At 41.2% G+C, this 24,642-nt stretch overlaps 1 protein-coding gene across 4 annotated transcripts in view; it reads left to right on the top strand.

Moving 5' to 3' along the window:
* Positions 1-3,108: 3,108 nt before the first annotated feature.
* The window catches only part of ARNT (aryl hydrocarbon receptor nuclear translocator), a 59,050-nt gene continuing 37,516 nt past the window's right edge, over positions 3,109-24,642 (top strand). For 2 of the 4 annotated variants that reach the window (XM_044003278.1, XM_044003277.1), the window contains exons 1-2: positions 3,109-3,455; positions 22,665-22,776. In XM_044003278.1, coding sequence (XP_043859213.1) covers positions 3,431-3,455; positions 22,665-22,776 — 137 coding nt within the window. In that variant the 5' untranslated portion in view covers positions 3,109-3,430. The remainder of the gene's footprint in view (positions 3,456-22,664; positions 22,777-24,642) is intronic. The other 2 variants (XM_044003276.1, XM_044003275.1) reach the window with 1 other exon arrangement.

Genomic DNA, 24,642 nt, shown 5'->3' with positions numbered 1-24,642 from the left:
ATGGTTAAAAACTGAAACTGTATACTGTTATGTGAAACAGTTTCTAATCTATTTTCTGTATGTAATTTGGGATTATTTACACTTGATTTCAACTCTTTTATTGTTTGTTATTAAGCATTTTAAAGCAAAATTCATTTGTGTAATGTTAACTTAGCGATGGAAAGCACCTGTTCAACATAAGCACAAGTATAGTAAATGCCTGTATCTAGGATATGTGATCCTTAAGAAATGAATTCATTTGCAGTACTGGTTATTGGAACTTGCTATTTAAGGACATCATTATGTCTTCAATTGGACTGTTAACTGTGAGTCTGACTTCAAGTATGATCATTGAGGAATACTACTGAGCAAATGAGCCATGGTGCCAGCAACCCTATGGGATGCTTACATGTGTGCACTCCAGGTGGAGTTCTCTTGGGGAAGGCTGGGAGAATGACTTAGCAAAGGCTGAGGAACGATTCTCCTGACTCAGTTTCCTCAATATGACACATGGAATGAAAACTATCTCACCTGGCTGATTTAAAGTCTGGCCCAATGCAATTGGCCATCTATACAACTTCTGCCTGGAGTGGGTGTGAAGTTTAGGGAAGTATTATTCTCTGAGAGCTATGTTCCTCTTCTTTTGTGGAAAATTCCTATAATCATGTCATGTGATCAGCATGAATTAACTATCGGATCTTCATCTCTCAGTTAGTAGTATAAATGGCTTACTATAGTGAGATACAGGTATAAGGTTTAAACTATTTAACCTAGAAATTCTCCTCCTTTTAGAATCTAAATTCTAAACAACTAAAGTCTATAAGCATCTGGCTTTGTCATCTGACTTTTATTAATTAGACATTTTGAACCTGAATCAGAAACACCTCTATTTTGAAGAAAAGAATTTTAATGCAACCAGTTTTCTTAGAGGATAACTTATAGAATGTTTTGTTATACCTATGGAAAGATCAACTTTGTTTAGGTTTATTATGTAATGTGAAAATAACACCTGTCTGTAGAGCATGTCCTATAGTGTAAACATGGTTTATTATGGACAACTTATTTGACATGTATTCTTTTGAAATTAATTAAGTGTCACTTTAAGTCCTTTACTACAATTGAAGTTAACTTGGTAATTTTTATAACAAAAGTTCATTTGTGGTCATCTTTTTATAAAAGTATTCTGTAACTTAAATTTTATTTGAAGGTTAGATCATTATCTGTCTCTGCTCCTCCTGAGGAGGGCATTGATTAATTGAATTAAATTACAATTATTTTATTTTCTTTTTTGGCGAGGCAATTGGGGTTAAGTGACTTGCCTAGGGTCACACAGCTAGTAAGTGTTAAGTGTCTGAGGTCGGAATTGAACTCAGGTCCTCCTGACTCCAGGGCTGGTGCTCTATCCATTGGGTCACCTAGCTGCCCCAAATTGCAATTATTTTAAATCAAGGGCAATTTAGATTAGGACTTCCAAAATGAAGACATCTGGAAACAAGGAAGTAAGTCCACTGAAAAAAATGCCCTGAAGCCCTTGCAAACAGTGGGATTTTTTTTTTTTTTAATGATGAACTGTACTCATGAACAGCTCTTTACTTTTTTTAAGCTCTTCATTTCTAACATGGGATCCTGGGGTTCCTGGCTTTTCTCTTGGTTGACCCCCTTTCTCCCTATAGTGATATTGGTTCTTGTCCTTTTGATTCTTTTTAAAGCTTGTTTCACTTAAGCTAAAGGCTGGCTTATACATCTCCTTACTCTCTGGACCAGGCCCCTCCTCCCCCTGTGATTTCTGTGACCTTGTTCAGCTTGAAGCAGGTACAGAAGAAAAATCTTTGCCCCCTTTTCCCTTAGCTATAAAGAAGGGGGGGGGGCAGCTAGGTGGCACAGTAGATAGAGCACTGGCCCTGGAGTGAGGAGGACCTGAGTACAAATCTGGCCTCAGACACTTAATACTAGGTATGTGACCCTGGGCAAGTCACTTAACCCCAATTGCCTCACACAAACAACAACAATAAAAAACAAAAAAACAAAAAAAGAAGGGGGTAGATGACATGCTCCTGTGAGAAGCAAAACCAAAGATGACCAGATAACAGGACAGACATCTCCAGAAATCAAGGGATTATTACAGTTTAGATTGACCAACTAGATATCAGGACAGACATACCTAAGAAGTAAGGGGAGATAAAATTCTATAGCAGGAAAGTCAGTTAGGCATAGCTACTACCTGACCAGAGCTAGGAGACAGAGATAACCCCAAAGGTTGGGACCATCATTTCAAAAAAATCCCCCTTGACTCTCAGGAATATGACAAGCATCCAAGCTTTCCCCACCCCACCCCAAAAGGGAACGTTCCAGTTTTCAAGTGGATACCCCATCTATCCTCTATAAAAGCTTATTTCCCCCTCTGTTGGAGGAGGAGGATGTTTCTCAGCCCTCCTCTCCAGGGTGAAATCTTTGATTTCTCACTCAGTCACTTTCCCTAGCGCCAAATGAAAGCCTCTTTAATTCTAACTGGACTGTGTGAGAGTATAATTCTTTATTGAGGAATATCTAAAGGCCACCACGACCCCTCCCCAACAATATATAAAAAATGAAATGTCTTCTTCACAAGGTGACACTGACCCATGTGCTTTGAAGGCACTCAGGAATTCTAAGAGGCAGAAGGTGCACTTCAGCCTCCCATTGGGGAACTTGTTTCCTGACTGCTCTCATTTCCAAGCCTCTCTTCCTAGCAGAGCCGGCCTCTCCCCCACACCTGGCACACGTCCTCCGGCACCTCCTAGTGCTCAATTCCATTTTTCGTTACTTTTATTGGCATGGGATGCCCGCCGCCCCACCTACAAGCGGTTTTCAGGGGCAGCAGCCGAGTCTATTGCAGAGCAAAGGTCTCTCTGCCTACGTCACCTTCTGCGAGAAGCCGGCGCCTTGCCTCCGAGGCCGTCCCCAGTTTAGACTCTGTGTCTCTGAGGCACCCATAGTTGTCAGCCCCATCAGACCCGTAGCCCCCGAGCGCAGCCCGCAGACCCGGACCTTATATAGGCGGGCCTGTTGACGTCACCTCGACCCTTGACCCTGCCCAGAGCCGCCCAGGAGGCGGGGCCATTCTGAGATCTGGAGATGGTTCCCCCAGCCCGGCTCCCAGTTGACGAGCTGGCGCTTCGACCTCCACGGGCCCTGGGTCCGACCCAGACTTGCCTATTGGTCGGCTTCCTGCCGAGGAGGCCAGGCTCAGCTTAGGCCTCTCCTCCCCGGCGCGGAGGCACCTCCCCTGTCAGGGAGGGTCCGGGGCGCCCGCCATCTTGGGCTCCGCGGTGGTGCTCGGCGGTGGCTGAGGCGTCGGCTCCGGGCAGTGACTTTCCCCTCCCCGCCCCCGCCCCTCCCGGTCTCGCGGCGGCGGCCACGGTGGCGGCGGTGGCAGCGACTCCTCCCGCTGGGGGGCGCGGCAGCGGGGGCCATGGCGGCGACCGCTGCAAACCCTGGTGAGGAGCCTGCAGACCGGACCGGGGGAGGAGGGGCAGGGGCAGGGGCAGGGGCAGGGGCAGGGGCAGGGGAGGGGGCGGGGGGGAGGCCTGGGCCCGAGGGGCCGGCGTCTGGGGACCCAAAGACACCGGCTTCCCGAAAGGGCCGGCGACAGGCGCGGGGCGGGGGGCGGCCACCCGAGGGAAAGGTGGGGGCTTGGGGTCCCGGGGCGGGGGCTAGGAAGGGAAAGCGAAGGAGCAAGAGAAAGGCTGGAGAGGGAGGGAGGGGCGGCGGGGCGGGGAACGATTCCGGCCTGTGGAGTCTGCGTGGTGGGCGCGGGGTCCCCCGGTGGGGGGGCGGCCTCCCCCGCCCCCCTCCCTGGGGAGCTTCGGGGGTTTGACTGGGATGGCTCGGCATGAGAGTTGTCTAGGGGCGGAATTCACCGCAGGGGTTGCTTCTGAACCCGGAGCATTGTGTCTTCTCAGCCGTGTGTGTGTGTGTGTGTGTGTGTGTGTGTGTGTGTGTGTGTGTGTGTAGATATGATTTAGTATATACATAGTATGTGCATTCTCCATACAAGCATATACATGGCATATATGTGCCTACACCATAGTGTGTCTGTATAGCATTGCGTATGTACTTGTGTATATATCACTTTTATCGGTATTATGCATCTGTAAGCATTGGCTAGTATGCGCAGAGAAGTATATGTGTGTATATAGTACCATCTGTATTGTTGTCAAATAGTGTCCGACTCTTGGTGACCACGTGGTCACTGTCCTCGGGGTTTTCTTGGCAAAGATACTGGATACTTCTTCACTGGATCAAGGCAAACAAAGGTTAAGTGACTTCCCCAGGGTCATACAGTTAATAAGAGTTTGAGGTCTTCGAAACTTCAGGCTCAGTGCTCTATCCACTGAGCCACCTAGCTGCCTCCTATAGAATATATAGTATTGTGTATTTTAGTGTATACGTATATTATGTATAAACATGAATAATATAGCATACATAATATATTAGTGAATGTACTCTATATATACGCACATGGATAGTATAAATATATAGTACTGTGTATATGCATATGAGTACACATATTTAGTATGTATAAGATATATAAACATGGATAGTATTTACATAGTATATGTAAATGTAGTATTTACAGTATTGTATATATGTAGATGTTATTTAGCATATATAACATGCATTTATATACAAGCATATGGATAGGTGTATATGGTATTTAGTGTATATATAGAATATAAAACATATCCATATATAGTCTATATTTAGTATATGTGTATATATAGTTATGTATATATAATTCTCATTCCCTTTCTCTGTTTGGCTTTCTCTCCAGGGTGTCCAAAAGTCTGAGTACAGTTTGAAGCTATTTAAACTATTAAAGTTTTAACTTCAAACTTCACTAAGACTTTTGGGACACACTATGTCTTTAAAATTTACTGAGGAATAGATATATTTACATTTTATAGAAGAATAGGTGGTCAGGAGACTCACCTGGACCCCACTTTTAAACTTGGGTTTGTCTTGTGTCCCTAGGTACTGTAGGTAGTGGTCCCTACATAGTTAGGAAGTATGGGTTGTGATTCAGAATTAAGCTATCAGAAACTTAGATTCAAATTTTGTTAGGGATAGATTAGGGTAGTTTCCTATCCTTCAGAATTTTGTTTACATGTTGGGTAATCTAGATGGGGATTTCTTTTCAAAAGAGTGTTCAACTGATATCCAGAGATGGAGCATGGATATATTGAGGATTTGCTAAGTGTTTGTTGAAATATATGGTATTAAGTCCTAGATTTGGCATCAAGAAGACCTGAGTTCCAATTTTGCCTCAGACACTTATTAGCTATGTGACCTTGGGCAAATCATTTAATCTCTACCTCATTTTCCTCATTTGTAAAAAGGGAATAATATAGCACTTACCTCACAGGGTTGTTTTGAGGATTAAATGAGATAATAGATGAAGCACTTTGCAGTAATAACTATATAAATGCTAGCTAGTAGTATTATAATAACTGTTGTTGTAGTAAATGACAGAATTCTTGTTTTATCTCTACCACTGGTTGGTCTGTGGCAAGAGACTTAATTAATTCCTTTCTGCCTCACTTTCTTCTGTAAAATGACTTAGTTTAGGTTATTTTTAAAAATAGCCAGACTAGCCTCAGACACGTGACACTAGCTGTGTGACCCTGGGCAAGTCACTTAACCCTCATTACCCCACAAAAAAAAACACACACACACAAAAAAACCCCCAAAAAGTAGACAGACTAGAAGATTTTAAAAGTTGCTTCTAACGTCTAAAATAGTGATTCTATAATTCTAAATGTAATTTTGCCTGGAGACCAAAGAATGAAATGAACCCTCTTTAGGGTTCTGATGGGATTTTATTTTATTTTATTTTATTTGTGTATGTATGTGTGTGTGTGAGTGTGTGTGTGTGTGGGGGGGCAATTGGGGTTAAGTGACTTGCCCAGGGTCACACAACTAGTAAGTGTCAAGTGTGTGAGGTCGAATTTGAACTCAGGTTCTCCTGACTCCAGGGCTGGTGCTCTATCCACTGCGCCACCTAGCTGCCTCTCTGATGGGATTTTAGAAAAAGATTCTCCTTGTTTTTCATCTTGGCACTAAATAGAGCTGAAACCTCAAGAGGTAAAAAGGTTTGAGAGGAGCTGCTTTCCCTTGGTGACCTCTGGATTCAAACTGAAAATGCTGCCTAAGCATTCCCAGTAGCTTAGATTTGTCACTAGCTTTTTGGTCAATTTCTTTTTAAAGGAATAGCGTTTCTAGAAACGTATGTACTTGTGTATATATCACTTTCTAGAAATGCTATGATGCTAAAAGGACAAAGCAAGAAAAAAAAAGCTGTGATACTGGCAGGCAGTTGTTACCTGTTTTAGTAAAAATTTCAAAAAAGTTTTGAGGCAGCTAAGATGCATAGTGGACAGAATTTTGGGTCTGGACTCAGGAAGACCTGAGTTCAAATTCTGCCTCAAACACTTGCTAGTGGTGTGACCCTGGGTAAGTCATTTATTTATTTATTCATTTATCTGTTTGCTTATCTATCCATCTATTTATCTATCCATTCAAGGCAGTTAGGCACTTTAATTTTCTTGTGTTGGTTTGTATATTAAAATGGGTCTCCTTAGATTATCCAGCATAGGTGGAAATTTAAATTGAACCCCTGGGAAAAATTATAATTTTACAATAGTAAGAATTTGTTAAGATTTAATTTCAGTCATTGCAAATACTTTTTTTTTTTACTGGGCAATGAGGGTTAAGTGAATTGCCCAGGGTCACACAGTTAATAAGTGTCAAGCATCTGATGGGATTTGAACTCCAATTCTCCTAAATCCAGGGCCGGTGCTTTATCTACTGTGCCACCTAGCTGCCCCCAGCAAATACTTTTTTACTAGGTTTTCTGCATTGTTTCTGGAAGAAGGATGTCTGGGTGTTAGAAAAGCATTCAGTTCCTGCCTCCTATCCCCCTCAATGTTCATTATGTGGTTTTTATACCTAAAACTTTTTTTCAGAGAAAGGAAGACAGTTTGAGAGGCAATGGCCTGAAATTATGAGAGATGAAACAAAACTGGAAAGGTGTTTGTTACAGTAAACTTCACCTTGTAGTAAAATGACATCTTTGAACCATAGAGCAAATAAATGAGATTTTAAACTGATCACATTGCAAAAGGTGACACCAGCCAGCCAAGTTGTAAAACATTTGCTATTATTTAATGGTAGCCTGGGCAAACAAGTTGTCACAAGTGAATTTTTCTGCAGTGTGGGAATAAGGTTGGGGTGTGTGTGTATGTGTATGTATACTAACAAAATTCATGATCACATTTTGATGAGCTAATCAATATTAGCTCAAACCTGTAAGGCGAGAATAGCATTCATTTGTTCTTTGATTGCCTCTGTAAATTCAGAAAAGAAATTTAGAAGTTAAAAAAAAAATGAATAATTTTTTTTTTTTGGTGAGGCAATTGGGGTTAAGTGACTTGCCAAGGGTCACGCTGCTAGTAAGTGTCAAGGGTCTGAGTCTGGATTTGATCTCAGGTCCTCCTGAATCCAGGGCCGGTGCTCTATCCACTGTGCCACCTAGCTGCCCCCCCCAAAATGAATAATTCTTTTTTTTTTTTTTTAAGTGAGGCAGTCGGGGTTAAGTGACTTGCCCAGGGTCACACAGCTAGTAAGTGTTAAGTGTCTGAGGTCGGATTTGAACTGAGGTACTCCTGACTCCAGGGCTGGTGCTCTATCCACTGTGCCACCTAGCTGCCCCATGAATAATTCTCTTTTTTTTTTGTTTGTTTTGTTTTGTTTTTTTAATTAATAAAGTATTTTATTTTTTTTCCGTTACATGTAAAGATAGTTCTCAACTTTGTTTATACAAGCTTTACAATTTCAGATTTTTCTCCCTCCCTCCCCTCCCTCTCCTCTCCCCTAGACAGCAGGTAATCTGATATAGGTTATATATATATATACACATAATAACATTAAACATATTTCTGCATTAGTCATGTTATAAGAGAAAAAATCAGAGCAATGATGAAAAACCTCAAAATAGAAAAAAACAACAGCATCAAAAACAAAAGAAATAGCATGGTTCATTCAGCATCTATACTCTGCAGTTCTTTTTTTTTTTTTTTTTCCTTGCATTTGGAGATCCTCTTCCATCACAAGTTCTCTGGAACTCTTCTGTGCCATTGAATTGGTGAGAAGAATATAGTCCATCACAGTAGATCAACACTCAATGTTGATGATACTGTGTACAACGTTCTTCTGGTTCTGCTTATCTCACTCATCATCAGCTCACGTAAGACCCTCCAGGTTTCTCTGAACTCCTCCTGCTCATCATTTCTTACAGCACAATAGTCCCATGAATAATTCTTAAAAGGATTGATTGCATTTTATTTTTGTGAGTTTTTTTTGGCATAGGAATAAATAAGTCTTAGTCTTTAAAAATGTGTAATGCACGTTTACATAATTGTTTATTAGTGTTAATCAGTACTAAGAACCTTCCACAGGAATGATTTTTAAAAAGGATGAATATCCCAAATGTAAACACAAATGTGTTTTGATATATACATACATTTTTTTGTCCAGTTCTGTGATTTCATTAGTGTCGGCCCTTCCGTGTTCAGATAGACAACTCTGGTGTGTAATTTGTAGTTTTAGAGTGTTACTAAGGGACACTAAGTTGCTAAGTGACTTTCTCATTGTCATACAATGAGGATGTATATAGGCAGAAACTTGAGCCAGCTCTTCTTGACTCCAAAGTCAGTCCTCCATCCACTGGATCATCCTGCCTGCCATGCATCATGCACTGTGTACATATACAGGGTGTCCCAAAAGGCCTTTATGGTGTTAAAACTTAAAACTCTAGTAAGACTTTTGTAATTCCCTGTAAATTTCCCCCAAAATTTATTTCCTTTATTCTTCCTCAAAATGAGGACATCATAGATACTTATATAATTATAATTCAGTATCTTTTGCCATATTTTATGTGCTCAATACAAAGTAGATATAGCTGACATTTAAGTAGCGCTTAGGGTTTGTCCAATGCTTTATATGCATTATTTTATTCTTTATCTTGAGGCAGGTTCGCTTATTTTACCAATGAAAAAACTGAGGCTTAGACAACATACAAGTGACTTGCCTAGGGTCACATACCTAGCATCAAGTGGAATTTGAACTCGGGTCTTTTTTATTCTTTGTCTATCACTCTCTTTACTACACCAAACTATTGTCAAGTATGATGGTTTTGGTTTTGGTTTTTTAAAATGGGGAAACCAAGGGATTCCTTGATTGAGAATGAAAAAGGGAATCAGCAATCAGTGAATACTTGTTGAATTGAATGCTCTAGGAGATAGGTTGGTAGACCTTTGAGGGTCACTTATGATTTCCAAATCACATTAAAAATCACTGACTTAAACAACAATACTGATTATAGGTGAGCTCAGAAGAGTTGCTTGGAGAGAATAAAATAAATTAATCTTTCATGTCTAGGAAAATCATATTGGGAGAATCAGTATAAGATCACTTATAACTAAAATACTGAACAGTATGATCCAGCTGACAGGGTAGAAGCAGGTATAGTAAAACTTGTCAGCCTGTACTTCTAAAAGATAAGTAGGCAGAAGGGAAAAGGTACTGTATTTGACATCAGAAGACAGGAATTTAAATCCTGGCCCTACTACTTACTACATATATGACCTTGGGCAAGTCACTTTAACCCCTGTGGGCCTCATCTTCATCTTTGAAATGAGAGGATTGTAGACACATTATTACTTGGTTTCTGAGGTCTTTTCAGTTTCAAATCTATGATGCTCAAAGGACAAAGCAAAAAAAAAAAGCTGTGATACTGTCAGGAAGGTATTGTTGTTACCTGTTTTAGTAAAAAATGTCAAAAAATTTTTGAGACAGCTAAGATGCATAGTGGACAGAATTTTGGATCTGGATCAGGAAGAGCTGAGTTCAAATTCTGCCTCAAACACTTACTAGTTGTGTGACCCCGGGCAAGTCATTTATTTATTCGTTTGTTTGCTTATCTATCCATCTATTTATTTATCTATCTATCCATTCATTTATTTGTTTTTCTGGGCAATGAGGGTTAAGTGACTTGCCCAGGATCACACAGCTAGTAAGTGTCAAGTGTCTGAGGCAGGATTTGAACCCAGGTCCTCCTGAATCCAGGGCCGGTGGTTTATCCACTGTGCCACCTAGATGCCCCACTGGGTAAGTCATTTAATCTTTTTTTGATTCTAGTGTAAAACAGGGCACTTAACTCCCAGGGTTTCATGAGGATCAAATGAGAGAATATTTGTAAAGTGCTTAGCTCTATGCCAGTGTTGTGTTGGGGGATACAAAAAAGGGTGACAAAACCCAGTCCCTGCCCTCAGGGAGCTTATAATCTAATGGGGGAGACAACATGTCAATAAACATACAAAAGCAAGCCATGTACAGGATAAATAGAAAATAATTAAGAAAAAGTAGGCACTGGAATTAAGAGAGGTAGGGGAAGGCTTCCTGTAGAAGGAGGGATTTTAGTTGGCCCTTAAAGGAAGCCAGAAAGGTTAGTAATTAAAGCAGAGGAGGGAGAATGTTCGAGGAATGGGGGTGGGAGTTGGGGTAGGGGTGGGGATGGCTAGAGAAAAATGCCCAGAGTGGAGAGAGATGGAGTAGTTCAGAAGAGTACCTGTTGGTAAGGAAGGTGTAAGAACACTGGAAAGGTAGGAGGGGACTAGGTGATGAAGTTAGGGAGTTTATTGAGTTGGGTGGTGACTTGATTAGACCTGTGCTTTTTAGGAAAATCACTTGAGTAGCTGAATGGAGGATGGTTTGGAGTGGGGAGAGTCTTAGGGCAGGCAGACTCACCTGCAGGCTATTTCAGTAGTCCAGGTGTGAGGCAGTGTCAGAGGAGAGAAGGAGGAGTATTGGAGAGATGGTGCAAAACAAAGGTGAAATAGACAAGCATTGACCATAGCTTTTGTGAGACCTAGTGAAGCGGCCAGGATGGCTGCTAGGTTGCAAGCCTTCAGGCCTGGGAGGATGGTATTTCTCTCTGCTGTAATAGTGATGGTGGTGGGGAGAGGGAGAGGGAGAGGATAGGTGTTATGGTGTCTACAAAAGGGGTTATAAAATTAGACATGTTTGTTGCTTATTGTCTTTGGAAGATAATTTGAGAATAGAGTACTGGAAAAAGCTCTGGACTTGAAGGTGGGACGTTGTTTTGGATCTTGCCTCTGATAGCTTTGTAAGCATGGGCAGATCAGCAAACCTTCTTAACCCTTGTTTCCTTATTGTAGTGTGGAAAGTAGTACCTACAGTACTTAGTTCACAGAATTGTTGCAAGGGTCAAAGAGATACTGTTTATAAAGTGCTTTTGCAAACATCAAACTGCTATATATGTCAGTTGAATCCTGATAATATTTCTAATATTGAAATATCTATGCTTGTGTTTTTGATGTGAATTAATAATTTTCCCATTAATCCTAGGTTTTAAATTTTTTATTTATTTGTTTATTTTTTCACTAAAAAGGAGGGGTTAGGTGTTCTGTGAGGTCTTTTCTTCTTGGGTGGTCTACGGATTGAAAAACATTTAGAATCCCTTGTTTATTTGGATGAATGATTTGTGATACTGTAGTAGAGAAGAAATACATGGAGGGAAGGGATTGATTGGAAGAGGGCCAGGTATTTCATTTAGATTCTGGCATTCATGACAGCCCTTGTGAAGTAGTTTGTGTATGGGGTGGATTTTCCTTCTCTGAGTTCTGGTTCATATCAACAGAGACCTATTTTACGCTGTAGGCTACAGTTTTACTGTAGATGCAGAACTGAAGGGGGAAGCAAGAGGAAGTAAATTTTTTGTGTTCTTGAGGGCGATATTTAAGAAAAGTACTTTCTCTTCAAATTACTTCACACCTTTTAGGTTTTAGAACCGTAAAACCTAAAATTACAACATTGAAAAATCACCATTTGATGAACTTCTTACCTGTTACCTCTATTTATCCTTCTCAGTGATGGCAAGAGTGAACATTTGTGAGATATATACATGCATACTTACATACACACACATATAATCTTTCAGTCCTTTTTTGGAGAGCATTCTTCAGCATATCTGGAGTGAGTGAGGATTGAAAAGATTTTAACATTTATATTTTCAATAGCTAAAGCTTTTTCCAATGTGTTACTTGCTAATTCGGTAATTAAAGTATGATCAAAAGCCTGGATATATGGAGAAAGATATCTTAAATCTGCATGTTCTTCTGTGAAATCAGATATGTAGACCTTTAATCATATACTTTTTGTGCTCATAGAACTTAGGCAGAAGTAGGGAGTTTTAAAACACATGAGATTCTAGTTCTGCTGGCTCTTTTTAATTCAACAAACTTTTTATTTTGTATTGGCAATACTATTTAGTTTTATTGATTTATTTTTGTTTTATCTCATAGTCATTTTTGGAAAACATCTCTCCTCAATTGGACCTCTTCCCTTTACCCCCCCCCCACTCTCCTTTCTAATAAGCATTTATTTTATTTTTATTTATTTTATTTATTTTTTGTGAGGCAATTGCGGTTAAGTGATTTGCCCAGGGTCACACAGCTAGTAAGTCTTAAGTGTCTGAGGCTGGATTTGAACTCAGGTACTCATGTATATATTCAGGGCTGGTGCTCTATCCACTGCGCCACCTAGCTGCCCCTCTCCTTGCTAACAAAAAAAAAGATCAACAGACACATTAGATAGAGAAAACAAAGACTGAATCTTCCCTTGCTCCTCAATCCCTTACATTCTCCTTGGGGGAGGAGTTCTCCATCGAGCAGCAGTAAATCGAGGAAAGACTTTATGGAGGAGGGAAATACCTAAATTGAATCTTGATGAAAGATAGAGGCAGAGTGAGGAGGGAGTACATTTCAAATGTAAGGGACACAGCTTGTACAAATGCATGATGGCAGGAACTGGAATGTCAGGGAACACCCAGTAGTCCAGTTTGGCTGGAATTAGAAGGCATCAATGATAGTAATGTGGAAAATAAGACAGGAAAGGTAGGGTGGAGCCAGATTTTGGAGGGCCATAAAGCCAGGTTGAGGAGTTTGTACTTTATCCTTGAAACAGTAAGAGGCTCTTGAAGCCTCTGAGCACAGAAGTGTGTAGTCGGATCCGTGCCTTAAAGAAGATTAGTTTGGCATTTGTGTAAAGGAACAGGGGGACCAATTGGGATAATCTTGGAATAGGCCAGGTCAGATGTGTATTATGTCATAGCCTGCCCTTGGGTGGTGGCCATGTGAGTGGAGAGAAGGAGATAAATGGGAATGTGTGGAGGTTGGATCTACAAGACTTGGTAACTGATTGGATATGGATGACTAAGGGAAAGGGAAGAGTTATGGATGACATCAAGATTTCAAACTTTGAAGCAGCTGTTCCTTAGCTCAAGCATTCCATTTGTTGTTTGCTTCCTTTTAAACCCAAGCAGAATGCAGATAGCTGAGAATTAACAAAGATGTTATTTTGGTTCTGGCCTGTGGAAAAAAACCCTCTGATTTTCTACCTGTAGATAGATATTAGGAATGTGATTCTTGTGCAGATTGGAAGAGAGCAGGCCTTCTTAAACTTTTTCCATTCATGACCCCTTTTTGCCTGAGAAATTTTTACATGATTCCTGGTATATAAAGTAGGCATACGTAACTTTTGACTGTTGCCAAATCTTTCATGACCCCCACATTCAGTTACACAATCCCATATGGGGTTGTGACCCACAGTTTAAGCAGCTAGGGGTTAGAGGACCTCTGAGGTCCCTTTCATTTCTGAGATTCTGTGATTTTAGAAAGTTACTTCTAAAGATTAGTGTTCAGAATGCCAGATTTCTGCGTAGGGAGTAATCTATATCCAGCCATCATCCCCTGAATTTTCACATGTGGGGGAAGGGAGCATGTCAGGGAGCTGTCAGGTGCCAAGCAGAGTCCTATGTTCAGAGTTCTTAATTTATAAGGAAACAAAAATGAAGGGAAGGCACTTTCACCATGATTTCACCTAGATTGTACAGTTTAGGGATATAATTTTTTGTTTGTTTGTTTTTTAGTGAGGCAATTGGGGTTAAGTGACTTGCCCAGGGTCACACAGCTAGTAAGTGTTAAGTATCTGAGGCCGGATTTGAACTCAGGTACTCCTGACTCCAGGGCCACTGCTCTATCCAGTGCGCCACCCAGCTGCCCCCAGTTTAGGGATATAATTGAGCACAATATTCTGTCTAGAAATTTGTGCTTTTTTTGGGGAAAAATATTTTATAGATGCCTTTTGCTTTTTTTAAAGGTCATTCCTTAATCTAGTTTCTCCCCCTTCCCCAACTCCCATTAAACCATTCCTTGAAATAAAAACCACCTGTGAAAGTGTAAGCACAATTCCATTCTCTTTATAGAGAATTGGGAAATGTGTTTCATCCTCTATTCTTGTTTTTTTTGTTTGTTTGTTTTTGTGTGTGAGGCAATTGGGGTTAAGTGATTTGCCCAGGGTCACACAGCTAGTAAGTGTCAAGTGTCTAGGGCTGGGTTTGAACTCAGGTCCTCCTGAATCCAGGGCCAGTGCTTTATCCACTGCACCACCTAGCTGCCCTTCATCATCTATTCTTTAGGACCATTGCAGATTTAATAATAGTGCCAGGAGTGTTTTACTGTTAGTCTCATTTTAGTGTTAGTCTCATAATAAGTGTTAGTCTCATTTATTGATTCTTGTAGTTACTGTTTGTATTGTCCTCCTCACCTTCTGTTCTCAGGAATCCTGCCTAGCATGTTATGGCCACTCCAATAAATACTCCCTAGTAATGTTAAGAGGAGTTTGAGGTAGCATCTCCTTACTAATCAATACATTGGTTGAAAATATGGAAGTTCCAGTTGCCAGCTTTCTTATAATTATTTGGGGACATAAAGTTGCATATAGCTCCTGGAAATTAACATATATAGTGCTTTCATAGGGCATTTAGTGGAAGAGTTCAATACATTTATTATAGAATCTATAATCTCTCTGCTGCTTCTGTTTATTATGTGCCAAATGAGAGACATTTGATTGACAGTGGAGTAGCAGAATTCTCCATAGTGATCTAGTGTTCTGGTATGGGTTTGGTGCTCAGCAGTAGTTTGGCTGATGCTAATGAATGAATTAACATTAAAAAATAAAACAGGGAGCAGCTAGGTGGCACAGTAGATAAAGCACTGGCACTGGATTCAGGAGTACCTGAGTTCAAATCCGGCCTCAGACACTTGACACTAGCTGTGTGACCCTGGGCAAGTCACTTAACCCCCATTGCCCTACAAAAAACCAAAAACAAACAAAACCAGAAAGAAAAAGAAGTTTTGTAGTACAACTTGAAAAGCTGTTTTCTTAAAACCAAAAAAAGATACGGGGATTTTTTTTTCAATTTTGGAATAATGAAAAGTATGTGAGAATAATGCTTTGCAATGATGATAATAGCTGACATTTATATAGTGCTTTAAAGTTTATAAAGTGTTTTTAAATATGCTTTATCCTCCATCTTCACAACGACTTTGCAAGTTAGATATTACAGGTATTGTTTTCCTTTTAGAGATAAGTTCAGAGAGGTAAAATAACTTGTGTTGCTAGTATCAGAGATAGGATTTTCCAGCCCTTTATGACTTGTAGGCTATTCTAATTTTTCTCTTAAGAGTTATTCTTTCCTGATGCCTTGCTATAAAAGTTCTCTTATATAACATGAGTCCAATATTCCATTCTGTGCAAGTGAGACTAATTATGAAAGGGGGTTTATGCAGTATAAGTGGAATAAATCTGTTTTTAATAAAAGATTCCATATTGCTTACTCTAACCAATTTGCAATTATGAGATTCTTTTGGCCTTTCCCCCCAATCCCCTCCAATCATAGGACTAGAAGATAGTAGGGTGTATCTGCTCTCAGAGGATCATACTAGCTAATTATGGAGACGCTCATCATTTTTCAGTCAGTCAATTATGCCTGCTACATGCCAGACATCATGCTGGTGCTGAGATCTAAAGTAGAATACATAAAACCACCCCTGCAAGAATATATAGAATAAATACAAATAGCCACAAAGTAGTTAAATATAAGGTCCTGTGAAGTGGAGGAAGACATGAGTAGTTGAGGTCATCAGGAAAGGCTTTATGGAGAAGGTGGGGTTTGATCTGCCTCTTGTAGGAAGAGGGATTTTTTGAGGGACAGGCAAGGAGGAAGTTCATTCTGGGCAACAAGGAATAGAACGAAATCCAGTTTGGCTGTATTTCAGAGGAAGAGGGGAAGTAATGTTCAGTAAGGCTGAAAAGATAGGTTGGGGCAAGGTTGGGAAGGCTTTAAAAGCTAAACAGGAGTTTATATTTGATCCTAGAGGCAGTAGGGGACCAGAGGAGTTGGGTAGGGAAGTGACAGGGTCAGATTTGTGTTGAAAGAAAATCCCTCTGGCAGCATTGTGGAGGGTGGACTAAGGTGGGTGAGACTTGAGGTAGGGAGACTAAGTAGGATGCCCTTACAGTAAACTAGGGGAGATGGGGTAGGGATCTGAATTGAGTTGGTAGCTGAAGAACAGTTTAGCTATCTTTGCAGTGTATAAGGCAAAAATAGAAATCATCTTCATTCCTTTGTTGTTCCCATCTGTTTCTGTAGTGACAGTGGTAGGATGGTGGAAAGGAGGTCAGAAGGTACCATGAGTCACATACTCTATAGCTATCTATGGATATTCATTTAGTTTTGGTGCTCTGGTTGGGAGTTCCTTACTCTTACCAATGTCAGTGGACATATGATTGGAAGAACTGAATCATATCCATCATGTCATTAATATAAATAAAATCAGAACATTAAAAGGAAGTGGGAGCTAAATAGAAGGATGGCTCATGATTTCTCCTTAGAGTGGAAAATAAAGGATTTGCCAGAATTGGTTTTATTGTGCCACCAAGGCAACAAGAAACAAGATTTCATGGGGCATTTAGTCATCTGTTATTGTTTATGGTAATTCGGTATTATCAAAAAGACTATCCCGCACATAATTGCACTTTGTGGTACTAGTCTTGGTTACAATAGATAAAGAAGTAGGAGAATCCTGGATAAGACCCTTCAAATGAAATCAGCCTTTACTTTTGATGAGAGGCAGTGTGGTCTTCTACTCTGGAAGTGCCAGGACCCTTGAACATGAGTTCAAATTCTGCCTTTGACAAATGCTAGCTCTGTTATCCAGGGTTAGTCACTTAACACTCAATACCCCATTCTGAGACTATGAATTGCAGTAGAGATACTTATCTGCATTGATAGAGGGAGTTTGTATATTGATGTGGAGAGGTCTGGACCAAAACCCCTCCAAATTCTGATACTTGGTAATGTCGGTGCAAAGATGGACACAAAGGGCACTTAAAAATGTTTTTAAAAATACAGATTAGGGGTAGCTAGGTACCCCTAGGCACAGTAGATAGAGCACTAGCCCTGGAGTCAGGAGGACCTGAGTTCAAATTTGGCCTCATACACTTGATACTTACTAGCTGTGTGACCCTGGGCAAGTCACTTAACCCACCCCCCCCCCTAAAAAAATACAGTTCAGAAGTAAGGAATGAGAGAGGTGAAAGGCCCTTAGAGATAACTCACTTAGAAACTTCATATCTATATGTCATAAATGCTTTCTTTTCTTTTCTTTTCTTTTTTTTTTTTTGCGGGGCAGTGAGGGTTAAGTCACTTGTCTAGGGTCACACAGCCAGTAAGTGTCATGTCTGAGGTTAGATTTGAACTCAGGTCCTCCTGAATCTAGGGCTGGTGCTTTATCCACTGCACCACCAGTGAATGCTTTCTTTTGCGGAAATAATCAGGAGGCGCTACACAGATTGAGCATCATGTATTATTACAAAAATGAAGTTTATTATTTTTTTTTAGTGGGGCAATTGGGGTTAAGTGACTTGCCCAGGGTCACACAGCTAGTAAGTGTTAAGTGTCTGAGGCCGGCTTTGAACTCAGGTACTCCTGACTCCAGGGCCGGTGCTCTGTCCACTGTGCCACCTAGCTTCCCCAGTTTATTATATTTTAACAGACTCTCTTACTTTCTCTAGAATCTAGCTTAAGACCCATCTTCTCCAGGCTTTCCTATTGATAGTGGCAGTTGGGTATTAGTCTACTCCCATACTTGTCTTTACCTTTTCTAACTTGCTTTATTTCATGGGGTTAGCTTGTCCACATGGGAAAACACATGGGAAGGAGGAATGCCTATTTTCTAGAATGTGGTATATAGTTGGATGTAGAACTCATCGATTCGGACCAGCATGGTGGATGGATAGCGAGCTGGAACTAGAATTAAACAGGAGAATGAGAAAAGGCAGGTTGTCCTTGGGAATCCTCACATTAGTTTTAATGATCACAACCTTTCCCCTAAAATAAAAGACTCATCTTTTGGGGGGGGCGGGGCAATGGGGGTTAAGCGACTTGCCCAGGGTCACACGGCTAGTAAGTGTCAAGTGTCTGAGGCCGGTTTTGAACTCAGGTCCTCCTGAATCCAGGGCCGCTGCTTTATCCACTGCGCCACCTAGCCGCCCCAAGACTCATCTTCTTAACACCAGTATCTTTCTTTGGCTGCTGTGTGATTTAAGTTGTGTAATACCACAGTTTCTGAGGAATTAAAATTGAAGGTCGCTCAGAGAGCACCAGAGAGGTGCATTGTGGTTACAAAGAGGCTGCATTATGGTACCAGTGAAGCACTGTGTGGTAGGAGTGGCAGAGAAGGAGGAGGGCCAACCAGTTATCAGGATCGAGGGATCACTAACCGACACTCCACACGCTCCAAGGTCAAGAGAGCTGTAGAGAGATCCTACCCTTACATGTTGGGTGGGAGATTTATGAGAGAACATGAACAGGAGCTGCAGAGGACAAGCCGTGGAAGGGCTCCAAGCTTTGCCATACGGAAGAGGAGACCCACTGAAGTATTCAACTCTCTCAAACATTCTGTCGAAGCCAGGACCTACAGGGCTTCTGGGATGAAGTGGCACTAAGCCTCTGAGGTCCTTTCGGCCTCGGCAGATACGTCTCTGGTCTGGTATGTCACGTTTGAGCGAGTACAGCCATGATACCCTCTAGTTGCTTCATGTATCCATTTGTTTTTATTTCCTCAACTGGAGGAGTATCTTTTGTTCTTTTTGAATCCCAAGAGCAGTTAGAATTTTCTGCACCCCCCCAAAAGGATCTTACCATATGTTTCAAATGTCTTTATTCTTTTCTATTTACTCTTACTTTTTCATAAGAGTTATGTAATAAAAATAGTGCCTTGTTTTTATATCTCACTCATTGCTGAATCAGTTAGCTCCATCCCCTGCCCCCTGATTACAAAGGAAAAAAAAAAAGACCAAGCAAAGTCAGCCAACACATAGTTCATGCTCGACAGCATATACAACTTTCTGCTGGGGGACCCATAGTCCCCGGCTCTCCAAATGAAAGGAGGAAGCTTCATTTCCTGGTTGCTTTTCTAGGGCCATCCCTGTCCATTATAATCACACAGTATTTAGTTTCATTTTGTTGACACTTCTGTAGCCATTGTGTATTGTTTTCTACTTCACTCTTTATGTAAATTCTGTAAATTTTTCCATGTTTTGTCCAGATTCTTCATTTTCATTTCTTACATTCTCTGACTTTCATGTACCACAGTTGTTTAGATTTTCCCCAATTGATGAGTTTCTGTGATAACTTTGTGACTACAAAAGGCTAGCATGAATATTTTGTTTTGTGGGACCTTTCTTTCTGAATTTCACTTGAATGTCGGTATTTTCATAGCAGTGGGATTTCTGGGTCAAAGTGTAGGGACATTTATTTGTTTATTTTGGAGCAGTGAGGGTTAAGTGACTTGCCCAGGGTCATACAGCAATAGGGACATTTTTGCCACCTTTTTTTTTTAGTATAATGAATTCCAAATTGTTTTTAAGAATGGTTGGATCATTTCACAGCCCCACTAGTAGTATATTAGTGTGTCTTTCTGTGGCCTTTCTGAATATCGAGTGTTTTCCATCTTTTGTTAGCTTTGCTAATTTGCTGGGTGTATGTGAGGTAAAACTTTAGTTATTTTAATTTCCATTTCCCTTGTTAGTGATTTGGTGTAATCCATTCTTTTGAAAACTTCATATCAGTAATTATCTAAACTTCATGATGCTAGATTAATTGTCTATTATGCCTTGAATTGATGAAGCTTGAAAAAATTTAACTTTTTAACTTATGTTTTAAAACATGGGGCGGCTAGGTGGCGCAGTGGATAGAGCACCGGCCCTGGATTCAGGAGTACCTGAGTTCAAACCCGGCCTCAGACATTTGATACTTACTAGCTGTGTGACTCTGGGCAAGTCACTTAACCCCCATTGCCCTGCCAAAAAACAAACAAAACAAACAAAAACACAATAAAAATTTATTCTTCCCAATGTTATCAAAGACTTAAACTTTAAAACACGGGGCAGCTAGGTGGTATAGTTGGATAAAGCACTGGCCGTGGATTCAGGAGGACCTGATTTCAAATGTGACCTCAGACATTTGACCCTTACTAGCTGTGTAACCCTGGGCAAGTCACTTAACCCTCATTGCCCCGCAACCCCCCCCCCCCCAAATAAATATTTATACATAAGTGAAAACTCTTCAATGAGGTGCCAAATTATCTACAGAGAGAAACATGCTTGTTTGGTGGCGGAGCAAAAACTTAAAGCTTACAATTATTGAGTTTATCCCCTCTCATTGATTTACCTGCATCACTATAATATTGTACCTCAGGATGACAGATACTTTATATTTACTCTGTCCAATTTAGAGGTCGACTTAGGAAATTATTAAAAAACAAACAAACAGGAAAAAAGCTCATTTAAGTGGTGGGTCATAGTTTAGAAAATTTGGATAGCTGATTACTTTCATTAGCCATTTATGTTGGCACAGCACTCTAATATTTCTGTCTGCCTCAGTCATGCATTTTTAATTTCTTACTCTCTTCCTCTTTACTTTTATTCCACTTTTTTCTTTCTTTCTTTGTTCCTTCCATCCTTCCTTTCTTTCTTTTGGTGAGGCAGTTGGGGTTAAGTGACTTGCCCAGGGTCACACAGCTAGTAAGTGTTAAGTGTCTGAGGACGGATTTGAACCCAGTTCCTCCTGAATCCAGGGCCGGTGCTCTATCCACCGCGCCATCTAGCTGCCCTGGAACTTAAATTCTTAGTAGGGGAAGAGAGCACATAAAAGGAAGCCTGAACAGCTGAAGGAGAGAGGAGCTTCTTGGGCTGAGACATGTGGCCAAGTCCAGAGAATGGGGGGTGGCAGGTCTGAGTCCCTTCTCCCAAATGGAGAGTCTGGGAAGAACTTGCTAATGAGAGAAGGGTGTGCAGGAATGTACCCTTTTATAAGCGCCAGCGAGGAGAGAGCTGGAATCAGGAGGCAGCTTCTTCCTAATTGGGAGTTTCAATAAAACTGTGAAAATCTAGATGTGAGAAATTGAGGGGGGGAGGTTTGTTTTTTTAAGGCTAGCTAATATAAATAACTAAATGTATGCATATACCAGACTGTATGGGCAGCTAGGTGGAACAGCGGATTAGATTGATCACTAGGCCTGGAGTCAGGAAGAGTTGAGTTCAAATTCAGTGTCAGACCCTTACTGGCTGTGTGACCTTGGGCAAGTCACTTCACCTTGTTTGTCTCAGCAAACTGCTCCAAGAAAAGTCCACATGGGTCATGAAGAGTCACACACAACTGAACAACAAAACAACCAGAATGTATAATAATAAGGATCAGAAAAGAACATAGACTGAATTATTGCTACTTATATGTTCAAAATCACTGTTATTATAAAATGTATTAATCATAAAGTAAGTATAGAAGGTTTATTCATAGAAGAGACGTTAGAGATCATCTCGGGTGGGAGTTCTTAACTTGGGGGCTATGAACTTGTTTTTAGAAAAACATTCTGAGGCAGCTAGGTGGCGCAGTGGATAGAGCACCAGCCCTGGAGTCAGGACAATATGAGTTTAAATGCAGCCTCAGATATTTACTATCTGTGTGACCCAGGGCAGGTCACTTCCCCTCCAAAAAAAAATTCTGATAATTGATTTCTTTACAATCCTATGTATTCTATTTTTTTTGTACTTAAAAACATTATACTGTGACTGAGTCTTTAGACTTCATCTCACTGATAGCCAGAGAGGGTCTGTGACACAAAGAGGAAGAACTTTTTTTTTTTTTTGGCGGGGCAATGGGGGTTAAGTGACTTGCCCAGGGTCACACAGCTAGTGAGTGTCAAGTGTCTGAGGCCAGATTTGAACTCAGGTCCTCCTGAATCCAGGGTCGGTACTTTATCCATTGCTCCACCTAGCTGCCCCTAAGAACTTTTAACCTAATGCAGCTCCCTCATTTTACCAAAGAGGAAACGGAAGCAGAGGGAGGAGAAATAGCTTGCCTAAGATTCTGCATGGAGAAAGCTCGAATGCCAAGACTGAAATCCAGTGCTCTTTCTTCTACCTTATGCTTTCTCCCAGGGCCTCAAAAGGGGTCACAGCAGAGCTGGGATGTGAATCTCCATATCCATCTCCCCGTTACCATGTTTCAGGAGGAAAAAGGAAACTCGTTTCTATGACCTTCCTAGGTGCCCTAATAAATGCTAGCTGCCAGTTGACTTTTATCAGCTCACTTGAAATCTGTACTGATAATAAAAGGGATGAATAATAACAAAGAATGCACGTTTTGTTTTCCCTGACAGAGATGGCATCAGATGTTTCATCATTGGGTGCAGCCATTGTGTCTGGAAACCCTGGACCTGGGGTTCAAGGTGGGGGAGCCATCAGTCAGCGCTCTATTAAGCGTCGGCCAGGGTGAGTAAGAGAACAGACGGAGATGGTGTGGAGGGTTTCTGTAAACTGAGAAGCCTGATTCTGGAATGTGTTCATTTAGTTCATGCCTGATCTCTCAGTAAGAATTGGCTTAGTTTCAGAGTTACACTTACTCCTCAGCTGTTTCTGGTCATTCCCCTGCTGTTCTACTACTGAGAGGTCGTCTTTGCTAGATTTGGTATTAAGTGGGACTAAAGATTTGTACTGATTTTCTTTTTTTTTTGGTGAGGCAATTGGGGTTAAGTGACTTGTCCAGGGTCACACAGCTAGTAAGTGTTAAGTGTCTGAGGTCGTATTTGAACTCAGGTACTCCTGAATCCAGGGCCGGTGCTCTAATCCACTGCGCCACCTAGCTGCCCCCTGATTTTCTTTTTTTAAAATGTCTTACCTAGCTGTGTGACCCTAGGCAAGTCACTTAACCCCTATTGCCCCACCAAAAAGAAAAAAAAAATCTTACAAATAGTTTAATAGCCAAAGATCTCTGAGAACTGAAGGGATAGATGAAGGGAACAAATGAATAAAAAAGTATTAGTTAAGCTCTTATTATGTTTAAAGCACTGGGCTAAATTCTGAGGATACAAATAGAAAAGTAAGACAGTCCCTGATCTCCAAGAGCCCATGTTCTAATGAGTGAGGTACAACATGTAAGGGATTTCGGATAAAACATGGGGCATCTTCTTAGGGCATAGCAGCAATGCATTCTTGTCACCTTTTTAGCATAATTCCAAATGATTTTCCAGAATGGTTGAACCAGATGGTTCAATGGAATTTCCACTGATAATGACATCAGTCTCTGATTCTGAACCCTTTGATGATGCCAAGACTTTGGGGATAAGAACTTTTTGGCAGTGGCCCAGCACCTGTGGGAGCAGTCCCCGGTATCCATCTCCATAGTGGTTGCTTCCCAGAATGATGGGTATGCGAACTGAACTGATGGTCTGAGGGTGCTGTCACTCGCACATTATTGGGCTTACCTGCCTGCCAGGGGCAGTTAGTTAACAGGTGGTGACAAGGAAGGTGGGCCCTTTCTTCCCCCAGTGATGGTGAGAAGACCTTGGCTGGAGGCAAGCCTGGTGTCTTGGAGCGGCTACCATTCCCAGGTTTTCAGGGTCAGGGGCCTGGGCTGTCTCCATCACATTGTAGTGGAGGTGGTGGTGGTTTGACTTGCCTGGCTCACATGTTACCTCCTCCTTCTCCCTCTCCCTCGAGGTGCCTTGCTGCTTCAGCACAGCAGGCACACCTTTCCTGTCAGTGGCACTGGGTCAGCAGTTGGTAGGCATGGTCATCTCCTTTTCCACAAGAGCAACTTCCCTGGACAATGGCTTTGGGGGCTGGGTTTAAGGGGCAGGATCCTGATCTTTCTCTGTCTGGGTATTAGGGGACTTGGTGGTCAAGGTGGTAGTGCTGGGTTGAATTGCCTGGCACATGTTGCCTCCTTTCTCTTCAGGGCACTTTGCTGCTTTATGCATACATGACTTCATCTTTTTCCTCCACAGGAAGTTTTATTTAAGGGTCGAGGAAGATGTTGGCTGATTGCCCTTCAGTGATCTCTGTGCTGCATTTATGAAGCCATTTTGGCTTTGTTTTAAAAAATATATATTTATTCATATTTTTTGCTTTTATATCATCATTTCCCACTATATCCCTTTCTCTTCCCTACCCAGAAAACTGTTTCTTATAAACAAAGAGTAAAAAATATAGGAGGGAGGGGGCAGCTAGGTGGTACAGTGGATAAAGCACCGGCCCTGGGTTCAGGAGGAGAGACCTGAGTTCAAATCCGGCCTCAGACACTTGACACTTACTAGCTGTGTGACCCTGGGCAAGTCACTTAACCCTCATTGCCCCACC

The sequence above is a fragment of the Dromiciops gliroides genome, chromosome 4 (genome assembly GCF_019393635.1).
Source record: "Dromiciops gliroides isolate mDroGli1 chromosome 4, mDroGli1.pri, whole genome shotgun sequence".
NCBI lineage: Eukaryota > Metazoa > Chordata > Mammalia > Microbiotheria > Microbiotheriidae > Dromiciops > Dromiciops gliroides.
This window is presented reverse-complemented; position numbering and strand designations above follow the sequence as displayed.